We start from the raw sequence: 17,720 nt of genomic DNA on the forward strand, positions 1-17,720 counted from the left end.
GATGTTGGGTGATGTCAGGGAGAGGGGTGTAGGGCTCTGAGGACAGCGGCTCTCTGTGGAGAGGGCTGGGGGGGGGGGGAATCAATGGGTATGAGGGAGGGAGGGAGAGAGGAATCATGGTTCTCCCTGCTGGTTCAGCTGATATTGGCAGGGGAATCCCTGATTGGCTAACTCTACAAAACCGGCTCATCTGATCAGGATTCCCTTGCCATGATCAGCTGATGGCAAGTCATTCAGACAGGCTGAACAGTATTGTTTTTTTGTTTTTTAAGATCTATGGGTGGTGGGAGGGAGTCGATGACCACTGGGGTGTAATGGAGGGGTGTCATGCCTTAATCCTTCTAGTAGTCATCTTGTCAGTTTGGACTTTTTTTTTTTTTTTAATATTATGTATGTTTGAAACAGGTCTAGCTCCATGCATCTAAGACTTTTCCTTAAAGGTTTGATTATTCCTGCAAATGTCCAGGTCTTAATCCCACCCACAAATGCCTCTAACAAATCATCTTAAGATTTAGACTCACTGGAGACAAAACAACCAGAAAGATGTTTGGAAAGTTAGTTTTGAGAATGCTAACTTGATTATTTTGACTAGTAAGATGTCTAAAAGCCAGTTTATGCTTTTTTTCTGGACGTCTTATCTTTTTTTGCAAATGAGCCCAATAGGTGCCGACTGTGCAACCTACACTTTATTACTGACATTTATACACATTTCAGTAGTCAATAAAGGAGTCAAATTCTTGAGGTGAACTTCTTCCATTTGCAGCGTTACATAAAAAAAACAGAGGATTAAGCACAATTGCTTCCTCAATCACTTCTCTAAAGCCCTGTTAAAAATTTAGAATTTATCTGCCATGTACTCAAGACTTGGAGGACATACAAACGATGATGGGGAAATTATTTTAAAAAATGCCTTTAGGCCTATGTAAAATCTGGAATACTGTACATTTTAATTTTTGGACCACCGAAGACATGCCTAGAACATGCCCCCTTTGAATCTGTGCATCTTGCAGCATGTACCTATATAAACAGTATTACTGTAAAATTTGCATTTACATGTAAACATGTACATATGCTACTATTTACATGTGCAGATGCTGCACAAGTCTCTTAAAATGTCCTCTAAATGTCATAATTCAGACTACTAGAAACAAAAATACAGTTAAACCTTCACAAATAAAAAAAGGTCATGAGCAAATGTCTATACTTTATTCCTCATAGTTATAAAGTAGGGTTTCAAACCAAGTTTTATTCACACCTTTATGACATTTGCCTAGTTAGTGTGTGTTTTCATCTGCCTATTTTATTGTCATATATGTGCCTACCTGATTTTTATTAAATTCTAATGTTGATGCAAAAGAATGCACATACATGTAGATCTAACACATACACCAACTCCAGGACCAGTGTAAATGATAGTGTGTACTTTCTGCATATTCACAAACAATTTAAGGAATTTTATAATTTACATAAGCAAAGACTCTGCCCCCATGTATGATCACAATGAAATTTAAAACCATAAAACTTATGTGCATACTTTCAAGCAAGTCGGTATTTTACAAGGCCACTTATGTACATAAATGCCTAAAATATTTGTAATTTACCTTTGTCCTTAGCACCCAAAATAGGTGGATCCTTATAAAACTGTTCCCTCAGAAATAATTTTATAAACCATTTGCATGTCTAAAACACTATTTTAGGCACATAAACAAGTTCTTGCAAGGTGCAAGATGGAATATACTTTTGTAGTAGGCAAGTCCAAGTCAGAGTTGAGCACAATGAGGATGGAGTATGTAATTTTAAAATATGTGCATATATGCACAAAGTATGCACTGACATTAACACCTACTCTCAAGCAGGTTTTTATGCTATTATTTTACAAGGATAATTAGATACCTACTTGTCTATATTATATAGGTGCCTTCCTGTCCTAATCTAGATGCTATGTTTTGTCCTCAATGGACATAAAAAAATTTGTCTTTGCATAGGAACACTAAAATTGTATCTAGATTACAAGCTCCAAGGAGAAGGGATGGTCTCCTGTGTTTTTGTAAAACATCACACATACCTTGTAGAGCTAAATTTTATACATGTCATTTTGAAGGAAAATATAGCCGAGAAGTTGGTTAGGGAGTTGGTCTGCTTTGCTGGTTGAGGAAGTAAATTAAGGAAAGTTACTGAGTCAAATAAGTTTAAATTTTGCTCTCCCAACTGTTCCCTGTATGAACTTGGGCAAGTCACCTGAACTAACTGTCCCAGTTTATCCAATTTGAGTGCAACGGCAGCACTATCCTTTTTTCATGCTGCTTTCATTTTTTTTTTTTTTTTTTTTACTTTTTATGTGGCTATGGGGCTACACACATTAGGCATAAATATCGGTATACTTTTCATCCCGGGGATGATTTTGTGCATGTAGATGAACTATTATTACTGTGGAATGCATTGATGCTCTTTTAGTTGAAAAGTGCAATAGAAATGCAAATAGATATGGGTATTGTTTGCATAAAGGCTAGTCATGCTTTTTAATTTTACTTCTAGGAATTGTGCGTACTCCTTATAACATTTTTGCAGGTCTTTAAAGACCTAATATGCAAAAGTAGTTAACTACAATTAAACAATTACAAATCACTTCTATTGGCTGATCTTGTATATGTTTATGGTAACCTTTTAGGGATTAAGCACTTTAGAAATTTTCATAGAACCTTATGGATATAACTGGCAGATTCATCCATTTCAAACATCTTTCATAACAGGATTTCTGCTTATTATTGCTTGTATGATGATAACTGTATAGCAAATGTCAAGCTGACTAAAGTGGATTTTGTCTTGGTGCTGTATCTGTAAACTTATCACAAAAAGATGTTCTCTAGTTTCGATTTCAAGGCAGTAATTTGTGCACTTACAGGTGTACTTTGTTTAGTGTCACCCATGGTTTAGATTGGATAGGTTTTGTAAAAGATAGCATTACTTTTAAAGAAACATACAATTTGACAAGCTATTACATTTTACTTTCATTTTATTGCAATATTTTTCATAATACTCATTGTTTTCCAACTGCTACTAAATTGTTCATTTTCTTAGTCTGATAGATTTGTAGACCTATTTACTGTTTATAAAGCAATATGCACTTACAGGTTTTGGAGATGGCTTGGGCTCTGAAGGTCGCATGTGCAAGTGGGTCATCATTGCTTGAAGACGTTCACGTTCTTTAGAAAGCTGTTAAGAAAGAGTGAAATCACAAGAATTTTAGAAATGACTGATACAGCTATTTTATTGCAGAGATATATCTTATCATTCAGCTTGTCTTGGAGTAATGGTTCTTGCACATAAAAATCTCAGTTACTGGTAGAAAATTATCTGTAAAGAAATGTAACTTTGGTTTGGGGAAAAACTTTAGTATCTTCTTAATGTTAAAAGGGCATGAGAAAACACAAACAACATATTCTCGTTTTGTCATTAAAATAATTAAGGTCACAGTTATTTCAATAGTAATAAGCTGTTTAAAGTTATAAATCAGAAAGCCTTTAGGTCCAGATTCTATAAAAAGTGTCCTAGCTAGGTATCCTAATTGAGGCTGCCTAGTGATGCCTAACTAAAACCATGCCTAGCTTAAATTACTTCAATTAGCTTAAATGAAGTTAATTGAATAATTAATTTTTAAAAATAAAATTAAAAGTTAAAGCACAGTATTCCATGCAGCACCTAGCAACACCTAAGTCAAGGTACCTGCTGATGTCTAATGATGCCTACCTGAAAAATAGGCATGGTTAGGGGCAGAGACTTAGGTTGACTTAGGTGTCATAAGGCGTCCAAGTTAGGCACCAGTAAATTAGACCCGGCACTTACTTACAGGATGCCTAGTGGGATTCTATAAACAGCTTCTAGTGGTTGATTGACAATCTCACTAAGCAGTAACTACAATGTACAATGTAGGCGCCACTCAGCGCCATTTATAGAACCTGGCCCTTACATTCTCTTTAAAGTCATATAGACACTGATAGTGATGGACTAGTGCTAATAGCTGTGAAGGGGAGAAAGTCCTCAAAGCACAGTCCTGCTACAACTGTCCATCTACTTCTTCTTTTTAGCTGAGGTCCAGACAGGACCCCTATAATCTACCATCATCAATCTATTCATCAGAGTATAAAAGAGCAGACACAATGAAATCCTGAACACTGACATTCCTACTGCACCGAGTCTACTTAAAACTGATAGACTTTCCAGCAGTCAGACTGAGCAAAAAAAAAAAGGTATAATTAGTCATAATATCAGTTGATTGTCCCTTGGATTATTATAATACTGTTTTCCCCCGAAAATAAGACCGGGTCTTATATTAATTTTTACTCCAAAAGACACATTAGGGCTTATTTTCAGGTGATGTCTTATTTTTTTTCTGCAGATCAAAATACCGGCATTATTCCCTTTTAATCTACAATTAAATCAAGTAAATGCATTGTGTCTGTACTCCAATTTGTCATGCACTAGGAAGGAGGCCTAAGACTCCGGTTGGCCCAGGTGCCTAAGGCCCATCTTTGGCATCTGAGCCAATCAGGGCCTTAGACACCTGAGCCAATCAGAGTCTTAGGCCCATCCTTGGTACATCCCAGAATGCACTGACAAGGAGAAGGCCCGCCATTTTGCAGTGGCGGGCCTGCCAGCAGGAGGGAGTAGACAACCCTCTTGCCGGCCATCAGATAAAGGTGCAAGGGGAGGCAGTCAGGGTGGAGTCGGGGATGTTGGGGTGTCGGGGAGTGTTGGGTTGGAGTTGGGGAGTGTTTAGTGGGGTTTGTGGGATGATGGGACCAGCAGCAGGAGGGAGTGGGCATCCCTCCTGCCTTAGACTGTGTTGGGAGTGTTTGCTGTTGCGGCAGGAGGAATTGAGCACTCCTCCTTCCACAGACATTCATGGGTGGCTTCGGAGGGGGTCAAACTTAACTGGGGAATATTTGGGGGCTTATATTAAGAGCATCTTGAAAAATCATGCTAGGGCTTATTTTCCAGTTAGATCTTATTTTGGGGTAAATATGGTAGTAGAATATTCATAAAAAGTAAACAAATATTACAGAAAAATAAGTATACAAATCTGTTGCTTGAAGATGTTTCAAAGTTCGAATTAGGTAGGCTATTCAGTTGTTGGTTTTTTTAGCTGAATAGGCCCTCTGATTATTCTTGGCATTACATTTGGGATTCGTTTAAAGTATATATTTGTGGAATAATTATATCTTACTCAGCACATTGGTATAAAAAGAAAACAAAACAAATGGATAGCATAGAATCTAACATCTAAAAAAGTTAAAGTGTAATAAGTGTTGGGGAAGAGTTAAATTCCACCAAGATTCTCAATTTATGTCCTATTGGAAACACAACAGGGGAACCCACCGAGACACTACAAGGAATACCCATTGCACTTCTACACAAACACACTCACTCTAAAGAATGAAGAAAAAAGAAGAAAAAGTGGAGAAAAATCCTCAGTTCAGCTTCATATGGCAAAAAACTCCATTTAAAGACCACAAAAAGTAAGGTCACAATGTGTATCAATTAATTCAGCAGTGAGAAAAAAAACACAGTAGTAGCCCTCAAAGAAGCCACCTTGAAAAACATCAGCATGCCAAATTTCAAAACATCCAAAAGTGTGAGCACAGCATACAGCATGTATTAAAGTCTCAAACACTGTCAATGGTAAGCAGGAAGAACAAAATACTTAGCTGCAGATGGTATCCAAGCTGTCTTCCACGCACCTAGTCTTCCACGCACCTAGTCTGCTTGACTCCGCAGCCACTCCTGCCCAACGGGGAAATCTCCGTTTCGCTGAGCAGAGTCAGGGGAAAGATTTCAGCCTACTTTAACAGCAAACGTTGAGGCTGGAACTGCATACATCCAAACACATAGAGGCTCAGGCATGTCCAACTTCAAACAGGTCGTGATCTACTTTTTCCAGCCAAAAGTGCCAGTGATCTACCACCATGAAAATTAAGTTTCAAATTAAATTTTAATCCAATAAAGTTGGAGTATTCCCCTCCATCCCCATTTTTAATGAACCTTCTGTCATTTACTTGGATGTGATAAGCTGTTAAGCAAATTAAGCAAAAACAAAACAGAGAGACGAAGATCCAGTAAGAACTGTGAGGGGAAAAGGAAAGTACATTTTTTCTTAAAGTTTTATTGAGTAATAACAACTATCTTAATAACTTTCTTTAAGTAATTTGTGTTAAATTTAGGTCCTGATCTTGCACAATCTTTAATATTTCGCTCTTGCTCATTAGTGAGACGTCTGAACCTGCATTTCATTCACCAGCTTTTTGAAGTTGGGTGAATATTGCGTGATTGCCAGTCTCAGGGAATCCTGGAGATGTTCATCTGTCATGCTGGAACATAGTGTATTCTGTCATTTTCAGATGGTAAAACGCAGATTTACACAAATAAGTTGAACCGATACAGGAGTGTACAGCTTCACTGCATCTTCTCAAGTTGGGAAATTTGTCTCTAGGCACTAGCTTCCAAAACAGGTCTTGAGAAAAATGTCATTTTTAAGGGTTAATATTTCGTTTTCAAGAGATGATTTGTTCAATGAGTACTTTTTACTGATAGCAGCTGCAGCTTCTTTAATATCCACATCTACTTTGAATGGGAATGACAAGTACTCCACAACTGTTCCAATTTTTTGAAAGTCACAGAATCTATATTTGAATTCCTGGATAACAGAACAGATTTCTGTCACATACTCCTGAAAAACAAAATTTTGATATTGTCCCAGATGGTCCTGCATATTAGGAAAATGATCAAAAGTGTTGTTTGCAAAGTCAGACATCATTAGCTTAAATTTGCTCTTGTAGGATGAAACTGTACTCATCATCTCGCCAATGCATTTGTTTTTACCTTGTAGTTCAAGGTTCATGTCACTTAGTTTACCTGTAAAGTCAGCGAGAAATGCTAGATCACATAACCACTCCTCATCTTCTAACTCTGGTCACCTCCTTTCTCCTTCAAAAAACTTCATATTTCATTCAGCAAATCATGAAACCTTTGCAGAAATTTGTGCCTACTTAGCCACCTTACATCTGTGTGCAAAATGATTTCCGCTGCCCCTTCATCAAGAGTAAGATTGCAGTATTTTATGATTTATCAGTTGTATTGCACTATCAAAGTTTGAAAATCAATAAAGATTTAAACAAAGAAAAAAAAGAGTAGTATTGAAAAGCCATCTTTTAAGTGATCTTCCACAAACTGAATTTGCAATTTTGAAAGTGATGTCCATGACAGTCTTTGTATTGAGTCTCTTGCTTGCCAAAACTTGCTGGTGAATGATGCAGTGGTAAGAAAGGAAATCTGGGAAGTCATCATGCTGTCTAGAGAGGGCTATGAAACCCTTAACCTCACCTGTCATTGCTCTTGCTTTATCAGTAGTGATGGAAACAAGTCTATGCAATGGAAGATTACACTTTGTCACAAAAGAATGGAAAGAACTGAATATTTCCTGACTGGTAGTTCTCCCTTTTAAAGAAATCATTCCAAGGAGTGTGTGGTGCAGTAGCTGGATTTACAGCCTCAGCACCCTGGGGTTGTGGGTTCAAACCCCACGCTGCTCCTTGTGACCCTGGGCAAGTCACTCAGTCCTCCATAGTCCCAGGTACACTAGATAGATTGTGAGCCCACCGGGACAGATAGGGAAAGTACTTGAGTACCTGATTGTAAAACCACTTAGATAAACCTTGCTAGGCAGAATATATAAATACCTAATAAACTTGAAACTTTAACACTGAAGTCTTCAAAAACCATCCGGATAAAGACTAGTAACTGAGCTATGTCTCTTATGTCTGTAGAATCATCCAGTTGAAGTGAGAAAGCAACACAATTTGAAACATCCTCCAACAATTGTTCAGCTGTCTCTCCAAATATCTTTTCTATTCGCCGCACAACAGTTTTTCTTGACAATTGTACATCTTGAATAGCAGCTATGATGTCTTTCTTATTTTTAAATCCTTCAATCTTTTACAAATTCCCCTTGAGTGAAATGTTTGCATTTCTTTGCGATCAGGTTGCTGGCCTTGAAGGATGCTTTGGTCGCATTGACCGAATGTGACCTTAGCTTCGCCATCAACTGTTACTGAGTTGTCAATTTCAATTTAAGTTCTTTAAACTTCAGTTTACAAATTTCACTTTTGGGTGGAAAATCAGCATCAAAATTATTGCTATGCAGAGAAGGCCAAATCTGCTAAGTTAGTATAAACACTGGCTGAATCTGGTCCAAAACTGTCCCAAAGTATTTAAAGATCAATAGGAACTGAAGACCCCTATATGATGTGCAATACAAGGACTGGAGATGCCAAAACCACACATGCAGTTCTTTTTTTTTTTTTTTTTTAATTTGTAAACGTATCCAAACAAGTATACAGGATATGGGAATTTACACAAAAAATATAGAAATATCATTTCTCTTAATACAACTTAAATCAGTCGTAGAAAATCAGAAATCCCAACAAGCCCACATCATTGAGGAGAAAGAATTGCATTATATAACATAAAATTTTGGATATCAATAAGGGATAACCATACCCTTAATTTTTATAGAGGCATTTAACTATTTAAACTCCTATTTTTATTAAAATTATCATAACCAAGAAAGGAAAATTCTACCCCAACTTATAAAAAGGAGGTTACTAAAATTGTTCAAGAAAATACTCTAATAGAATAGGATCAAAAAATTCTGCACTAACAGAACTGCACTAACAGAATTCTGCACTAACAGAACTGAGGTCTATGACTTTGATCTAACTTGGCGCTATTCCAGCGATTGTTCAGAGTTGTCAGCAAATGAGTCTTATGCTTTTTCTTCATTTCCTTCCCTGCCTCGTAAGATGCCCCCGGAAGGTCTGCCTTTCATGAAATTCATTAAACAGATGGGGCAGGAACTCCACCCAAAATGGAGTCTCAGGTAGAGCTTAGAGAGGCACTTGACAATAAAAAATTGCCTCCAGACTGCATTAAAGTTCCTGTTCACAACCTCATGAAGGAGACATTACTGAAGAACTGGGAATCTCCTCATGTTGCAATAGCTCCACGTAGACCGGACTCACTTTATCACATATAGTGTTGTCCTGGATTTAATAGACCGCAATCAGTCTCTAGTTGTGGAATCTGCCCTGAAAATGGCTCATAGTTCCAGCCCTTATGCTAGCATACTCCCCAAGAGAGAGAAGACAGAATGCTGGTTGTATGGAGCAGAATATTTCAAGCTTCTATGCTAGTGAATAGAATCTTAAACTACATGATTTTTATTTGAAATCCCTCATACAAAAGATGTCTCATTATAATTAGTATATTCCATCAAAACATCTTTCCTCTTACAAGCATCTTGCAAATGATCTCTTGGAAACTAGGAATACATGGTACACTCTATATTTGATGCTTTTGACGTCACTTCTCATACCTCTACAGTCTCAATAGCTATGCGCAGACAAGCCTGGCTGTGAATCTCTGACCTATATGCTAACATCCAGGATCATTTCTCTAATATAACCTGTATAGGGGATGATTTGCTTGGAGACCGGATAGAGGAAGCTTCAGAAAAAAAAAACCCCATACTGACTGCGTGACTACTTTGTCCTCCAAATCTCTACAGTCTTAACCATCATGAAGATATACCAATTTCTTTCAAAGGTCCATATACTATTCAAAACAGAGATATCACCACCACTCTTTCTTAAAACCAGCTATGCCATCCACTCTTACCACAACTTCTGGCAATACATTACAGAGCTTAACTATTGCTCGAAAGAAAAAATATTTCATCCTATTGGTTTTAAAAGTATTTCCCTGTAACTTCACTGAGGGCTCCTTTTACGAAGCCGCGTTAGCAGCTTTATAGCACGCAACTTTTTAGCGCGCGCTAACTCCCGCGCTAGCTGAAAAACTACCGTCTGCACAAGAGGAGGCGGTAGTGGCTAGCGCAGCTGGCAAATTAGCGCTCACTATTACGCCCGTTAAACTGTTAACGCGGCTTCATAAAAGGAGCCCTGAGTGTCCCCTAGTCTTTGTAATTTTTGTTGGAGTGAAAAATCGATCCACTTGTACCCATTCTACTCCAATCAGGATTTTGTAGACTTCAAATCATATCTCTCCTCAGCTGTCTCTTTTCCAAGCTGAAGAGCAATACAGAGGCATTATAACATTCTTAGTCTTGCTATATCATTCTTAGTCTTGTTAACCATTCCTAGCATTTTGTTTGTCTTTTTGGCCACCACCACACATTGGGTGGAAGGTTTCATTGTATTGTCATCATACTGTCTACGATGATACCCAGATCCTTTTCTTGAAATAGAAACCCAAAATACAAAAAGTGGAAGTGCTACAAATAGGATGAGTCTTAGATGTTTAAATCCCAAATAAACAACCTTATGATATATCCTTGTTTGAATTATTGAGAAAGCCTCAGCCCCATCACTCCACCGCTAAAATATAACTTGATAGCAGGAAGAATTACTCTTAATTTTGCTATTTAGCTTGTTTATAAACTCTGTTTAAAACTATAATATAGCCATTATATATTTTAAGCCACTTATCTTTGAGCTAACATGACTCGGGAGAGTGGACCCGACATGTTAGAGAAGCAAGTTTCTAACCTACAAGCATCTTCCATATCAGCAATAAAGGATTCACATTCTATACATGTTAAACTAGAAATAATGGAAAATGCTACAAGGGCAAGAAACTTGTGACTGATTAATTTTCTTGAAACACGTTTGATCTCGCCTGAGATTCTTTTTCGTAAGTATCTCAGAGAGGTATTGGGGTTAACTAACTCTGAATCAGTACCTATTTCAACACTCTATTATATACCTAAGAAACAAAAAATTACTGTGGAACAAGGACTAGACCAATTGGCTTCTATTGATATGAATACAAACCAGGTCTACCCTTTTAGTTTCATGTATAAATGAGAGTGATAAGGTACTCATAATGAAACTATATTTTAAAAATAAACAAGCAATGTTTTGTGGGGCTAGAATCCAAATATTTCCAGATGTGGCAAGAGCAACCCAATTTAGACGGAAAGCCTTTTTAGCTCTGAAATCTAAGGTAGTGGAATCTGGCGCCACATTTTTCTGAAATTTCTGAGTAAGTGCTTGGTAACTTTTCATGATAAGGATTATGTATTTTTCGATCATGTCCCCTCTCAGTCTCCTCTTTTCAAGGGAGAAGAGGCCCAGTTTCTCTAATCTCTAATCTCTCCTCCAGCCTCTTAACCATTTTAGTCACTTTTCTCTGGACCCTTTCGAGTAGTACTGTGTCCTTCTTCATGTACGGCGACCAGTGCTGGATGCAGTATTCCAGGTGAGGGCGTACCATGGTCCGGTACAGCAGCATGACAACCTTCTCCAATCTATTTGTGATCCCCTTTTTAATCATTCCTAGCATTCTGTTCACCCTTTTTGCCGCCGCCGCACATTGCACAGACGGCTTCATTGACTTGTCGACCAGTACTACCAAGTCTCTTTCCTGGGAGGGGGGGGGGTCTCTCCAAGTACTGCACCGGACATCCTGTATTCGTGTATAAGATTTTTGTTACCGACATGCATCACCTTACACTTATCCACGTTAAATCTCATTTGCCAGACGGAAAATAGATTTTATACTTCTGAGAGGTTCTTAAGCCTGAGGATCTCAGGGCATTTAAATATAAAGGAATTAAAGACACAAAGAGTCCATGCAAGATTTTAAATATCATACAGGCACATTTATATTGAACTCTAAATCGAAAGGGGAGCAAATGGATGTTCTTCAAGAGAGGGGACACATGATCGAACTTGGCTGCCATATTCTAGATTAGCTATAGTTGTTTTAAATTTCCTTTATTCAATCCTACATAAATGGAGTTACAATAATAGTGCCAGAATAATAGCTTGCACTAGTACAGCAAAATGATGTTAATGAAACAGATGATGAACTTTCTTTAGCATACGAAGACTAAAGAAACATTTTTTTAAAGATGATTTACCTGACATTGAAATGAAAGGGAGGAATCTAACATGACAGTCAATACCCTGGAAGATGATTCAATATTCAAAAGATCTCCGGAATTCAGAGCCACAGGAGAAGGCAAAATTTCAATTTCTGGACCAAATCACAATAATTTTGTCTTTGATGCATTGAGCTTCATTTGGACAGATGTAGCCTAATTTGTAATATAGAAATACAAGAATTTATATTTGATGCAAAGTTACTCAGTTTTGGATCTACTTCTAACAGGATTTAAAAAACCCTAATAAATAGAAACTTAGAATATCCAAGAAGAAGACAGCTTAAGAGGTGCTAAACCGATAGCCAGTTCGTGTTAATCTGTGGGAGGACTTATAGTTTCTGCTATTACTCCAACCCCTTCTTTAGCCACAATGAAGTCCAGCAATTGTTTTTCCCACTATGGGATATACAAAATTTTCCTGGAAATTTCAAAATAAAGGTAGCTCCCAAAGAAAGAATTCTAGGACAATAAACCAAGAAACCTATCCTTCTTTGTCAAGCTTGAGATACATTGGGAAATAGACAAATTGCTGAACCAAGAAATTGCTCATTTATATGTCTGTAATTGGTCCGAAGAACCAAATCTCTATCATATTCCAAGGCGAATGTCATTATAAGAGGTGTCCTATCCATAACAACTTCCAGAGAGTTTTTCAAAAAGTTAGTTAGATTCATCTCTCCATGCATAATAGCTCCAACATTGTCAGGAGGAGTAGAGCTTCCTGGTTTATTCCTAATAGTGAGATATTGAGCTCTCAATATTGGTGGTAAATTTTCAGATGGTATCAGTAAAGTCTCACATAAATATCTTCATACCATTTTAAATGCTGACATAATAGGAAATCTAGGAAAATTCAACAGTCTCAAGTTGTTTTTCTTTTGCTAGTTTTCCATATGTTCTAACTTTTTTTTGGGCAAAAAGACCTTTCTTTAATAATATCCATTTCTTTTTTTTTTTAATCTTTATTGATTTTATTAAACCTATCAAAAGTGCAACACATGTACATTCAAAAATTTTTTAAAAACAGCACTTACATACTTGGAAATTACTGAAATCTCTTTACCCATCCCCCCTCCCTCCCTTCCTGGACGTGCATGGAACTAAAATCAAACCTGGCAGGTGATACTAATCATTAAGGGGGTAATAATAATAATAATAAAAAAAAAAAAACGTCTAAAAAGTGTCTTAAATGGCTACATGGACGATCAAAAAGCCTGATCGTCCAAGTACCCATAACCAAAGCTGGTTTTTAGACATATCTAAAAACAGCTTAGGCCTTTCCCTTGCCTCTAAACGCACAGAGAGAAAAGAGGTGTGTTTAGAGGAGGGGAAAGCGCGGGCAGTGGGTGGGAGGTGGGCCGACCTAGACCTAGGCGTACAACACCTATAACCAAAACAGTTTAGTCGGCACTTAGACCTGTTTGACTTAGACGAAAGAAAACCAGGTCTAAGTGCCGAAAAAGGGGCCGCTGAGCTGATGGCCGCTGGCGCCATCAGTTCAGCGGCCCGGCAACCTAACCATCGCGGCAGGAGAGATGCCTCATCTCCCCTACCGCGATGCCATCAGTCTTCTACCCGAACTGCTGCGACCCACAGCAGTTCGGGTAGAGGACTGATGGAATCGCGGTAGGGGAGATGAGGTATCTCTCCTGCCGCAATGCATCACTCCCCTCCCACACACACAACATCGGGGCAAGAAGGAACCCAAGTCCTCTTGCCCTGCGGCAGCCGCGACCCCCCCGACTCGATCGGGGCAAGAGGGAGCCCAAGTCTTCTTTCCCAGCGGCAGCCGCGACCCCCCCGACACGATCGGGGCAAGAGGGAGCCCAAGCTCCTCCTTCGCCTAAAAGCCCTTCTGTTGGACATTTGGGGCTTAGGTGTTTTTTTGTTTCATTATGGTTAAAAAGTGTAGACGTGATGTGGGTGTACTTTTAGACGTAGTGGAGATTGGATGTTTAGGCAGAGGAAGGCCATAATCAAAACATGGACGTTTGTTTTGGTTATGGACACTTTCCTTGCTTCTGGGTTGAACGTTTAGGGACTTAGGCCAAAAGGGGACTTAGACGCTTTTTTTGATTATGCCCCTCTAAGGTTTTTAACAAATGACTCCAATGGACTCCAAATTTCTTTAAATTTCCTAAATTGCCCAGATTGCTCCGCTAACACTCTTTCATAATGGTAATACAAAGTGTTTCCCACTAAAAAGAAAAATTCAGCCTATCCCAAGTTTTCTAGTTTCTGGTGATTAGTTGTATGGCTACCCCAGTCATAATAATAAGTCTATCCTTATTTTTATGAATTGGACATTTAGACTGTAGCAATGTCCCAAATAAAATCACATTGTCATCTTGGCCCCACATGTCCATGTCATCCTTTTTTCGTAGTACTCTGTCATGGAAAGTAGGTACCTACTGAACCACATAAGCCTCCAGATATCGAATTCTAGATGCCCCATTTTAAAATTGCCTCCATAATTTACCAAAATCTTGAATTGGATGGAAAGTTACCGTATTTGCCGGCGTATAAGACGACTTTTCAGTACCTTAAAATCCTCCCCAAAGTCGGGGGTCGTCTTATACGCCGGGTACTGTTTTACATGTACTTACTTTACATTACAGAGCTGCACGGGGACGCCCCTAGGGTCGCGGGGATCCCGTGGGGACGCCCCCTAGGGTCGCGGGGATCCCATGGGGACGCCTCCGAGGGTCACGGGGCTCCTGCGGGGCTGGATGCTCAGTCTTCTGGATGTACGCGGCTCTTCTTCTCCCTACCTTCTCTGCTTGCAGCACAGAGCCGAACGGAAGTCTTCCCGACGTCAGCGCTGACGTCGGAGGGGAGGGAGGGCTTAAACAAAGCTTAAACAAAGCCCTCCCTCCCTCCGACGTCAGCGCTGACGTCGGGAAGACTTCCGTTCGGCTCTGTGCTGCAGGCATGGCAGGTAAGGAGAAGGAGAGTAGCCTCGCGGTACCAAGAGAGAAAGGCGGCCACCCCGCCCCGGTTGCAGCACAGCCGGCCAGGTTCCCTTACTTTTGTGGCACTTCCCCGACCGACCGATAACAGCCCGGGTCCAACAATCCTCCCTGCCCTGTAGCCGCGAATCTAAATACCTTCTTACAGCAGCTGTAAGAAGGTAATTTAGATTCGCGGTTAAGGGCAGGGAGGTTTGTCGGACCGGGGCTGTTGTCGGTCGGTCGGGGAAGTGCCACAAAAGTAAGGGAACCTGGCCGGCTGTGCTGCACCCGGGGCGGTAGAGAAGGTGTGCGGAAGAAGGGGTAGTCTTATACGGCGAGTATAACACAAAACTCTATTTTTTAACTAAAAGTTGGGGGGTCGTCTTATACGCCCAGTAGTCTTATACGCCGGCAAATACGGTACTTTGATAATACTAAATGCCTGATATCAGCTTTAAGAACAAATAAATGAGAATGGCTATTCCCACTTCAGTCAGCATACAATTTAATTTAAATATAACCTAAATATTTCATGTTGTCTAACTCCATTGAATCAATAGGGAAACAAAGTTATTTTACAAAAGCCCATTTTGGTTCTCATTTTACAAGCTCCATTTTGTGCTTGAAAGTTGTATACACCAGCACTTAAAAGTGGAGTGGAAAAGTGGCCTAGTGGTTAAAACCCCTGCCTCAGAACCCTGAAGTTGTGGGTTCAGTCACCACACCACTCCTAGTGACCCTGGGCAAGCCACTTAACACTCCATTGCCCCAGGTACTGTAGTTAGATTGTGAGCCTACCTGGACAGATAGGAAGACATACAGTACCTGAAAGTAAAGTGGTTCAAATGGAAAAGGTATATAAGAAATGCACATAAATAAAGGTTTAAGCCCACATTTTACAAAGCCAGGATATACATCTCAAACCTAAGTGCATTCAAATGGCAAGGGAATACAGTCTGGGTATGTTTTGGACAGGACAAGCTTATGGCGAGTTCCAATACATTTATTCCTTATCAGACTAAGGGCCAAATTCTATAAATGGCATCCTGATTGTAGGCGATGGAAGGCATCCTATTGCTGTCTAACCAGCTAATCGGGACGTACATTAAAAAAAAAACACACCCTGAGGCAGGCTGCCTACATCATAGGCATTTTTGCGAGCCTAGGGAGGTGCGTAGGACCGTTTAAGCTCATCCAAGGCTAGGCATTGGCATGGTTTCACCCAGAAGTGGCCTTAGGCGAGCTTAGGAGGCCCTAGGCATCTCCCTAAGGCTGCGATAGGCACCTGAAATGTAGGGCCAGTAAAATGCTAGTCTACATTTCAAATAAAGGCAGTTGCTGAGCCACGATCAATTTAGTGGCCACAGCAGGAAACACATCCCCCAGCTATGTCAACTGGCAGGAGGGATGCCTACTCCCTCCTGCCAGAACCCCTGAAGCCCCCCACCCCTGAATGCCTGCGGCAGGAGGAGTGCCAATTTCCTCCTGCCGCTACCACCCTGAGAATCCCCCGGCAGGAGAGATGCCCATTCCCTCCTGACTCTGGCCCCATCATACCCTGAAGCCTCTCAAACACTCCATGACACCACCCCCACTCCCCAACTCCACCCCTGACACTCACTGAACAACCTCCAGATCACCCTGCCACTCCCCGATCCCCCCATACCTTTATTCGATTGCCAACAAGAGGGATGTCTATTCCCTCCTGCCGGCAGACCCGCCACTGCAAAATGGCAGGCCTTCCCCTTCTCAGTGTGTTCTGGGATGTACTGGGGAGGGGCTTAAATCCCTGATTGGCTCAGATGCATAAGGTCCCTCCCATAGGAGAGGCCTTAGGCACCTGGGTCAACTGGAGTTTTAGGCTTCCTTCTCAGTGCATTCTTGGATGCACTGGGAGTGGCCTAAGATGCTGTTTGGCCAGATCCCTAAAGCCCTTCCTATAGGATTTTACTTTTAGTTTAATTGAAATATGTCAATTTTGAGAATTTACATCTGCTATCTCTATATTGCACTGTATAAGGGGTGCTTTTTAATCATGATTAATTGTGTGATTAAACATTTTAATCGATGTACAGCCCTAGTTTTATGTTTGCCTGTTTCTAGCATGATGTATGTATTTATATTCTTTTGTAAACTTCCCTTCAGTCTGGTTCAGATGAGCAGTAATATAAGTTTAATTAATGAATGAACGGAATAAATAAATACATAAATAAAAAGGGCATGAGGTTCATTGGTTAATCTAGTGGTCTCCCAATAAATTATAATGCAGATTCTGAAAATACTTCTTTAATTATCACATATATAGAGAAAGAAAGAAAAGGAGAGTGCAAGATCTATATTAATATTTCACAAACCTGTATTTCTAACTGTTGTACCACCTGCATTTGCACCCGACATTGTGCAGTGCTTCTATCATCCAATGCATGTTCATTGTTAAGGTGCCTGATTAAAAGAAAGAAAAATTGATGTATTACTGTAAAAATTAAGAGAAACGTTATTTCTCCAAGCTTCCTTTTTTCAAAATGTTGTACAAAAAGAAGCAATTAAGAAACTGGTGGCCATCTTAAAATTATTGAGAAAATAAAATAGATTCACTATCTTTTTAACCAATTTTCTGCCACAAAAAGTACAATGATCATCTACTAAAAATGTTTTGAACAATTAAAAGTGCATAATTAATAGAAAACAAAATACCCAAAGGACTTGTTTCAGTAAGGTTTGATGCTCATTCACATTTTATAGTATGCAGT

At 39.6% G+C, this 17,720-nt stretch overlaps 1 protein-coding gene across 32 annotated transcripts in view; it reads right to left on the bottom strand.

The window, feature by feature from the left end:
- The window catches only part of FOXP2 (forkhead box P2), a 979,918-nt gene that overhangs the window by 80,359 nt on the left and 881,839 nt on the right, over positions 1–17,720 (bottom strand). For 31 of the 32 annotated variants that reach the window (XR_004540577.1, XR_004540578.1, XM_033957711.1 and 28 more), the window contains 2 exons: positions 17,325–17,412; positions 3,130–3,213 (listed from right to left, as the gene is read on the bottom strand). Coding sequence is in view for 30 of the 32 variants with exons in the window: in XM_033957711.1 (XP_033813602.1) it covers positions 3,130–3,213; positions 17,325–17,412 (172 nt within the window). In the remaining 2 variants the exon portion in view is untranslated. Of the gene's footprint in view, positions 1–3,096; positions 3,214–17,324; positions 17,413–17,720 lie in introns of those variants that run through there. The other variant, XM_033957740.1, reaches the window with a different exon arrangement.

The sequence above is a fragment of the Geotrypetes seraphini genome, chromosome 9 (genome assembly GCF_902459505.1).
Source record: "Geotrypetes seraphini chromosome 9, aGeoSer1.1, whole genome shotgun sequence".
Classification (NCBI taxonomy): Eukaryota; Metazoa; Chordata; class Amphibia; order Gymnophiona; family Dermophiidae; genus Geotrypetes; species Geotrypetes seraphini.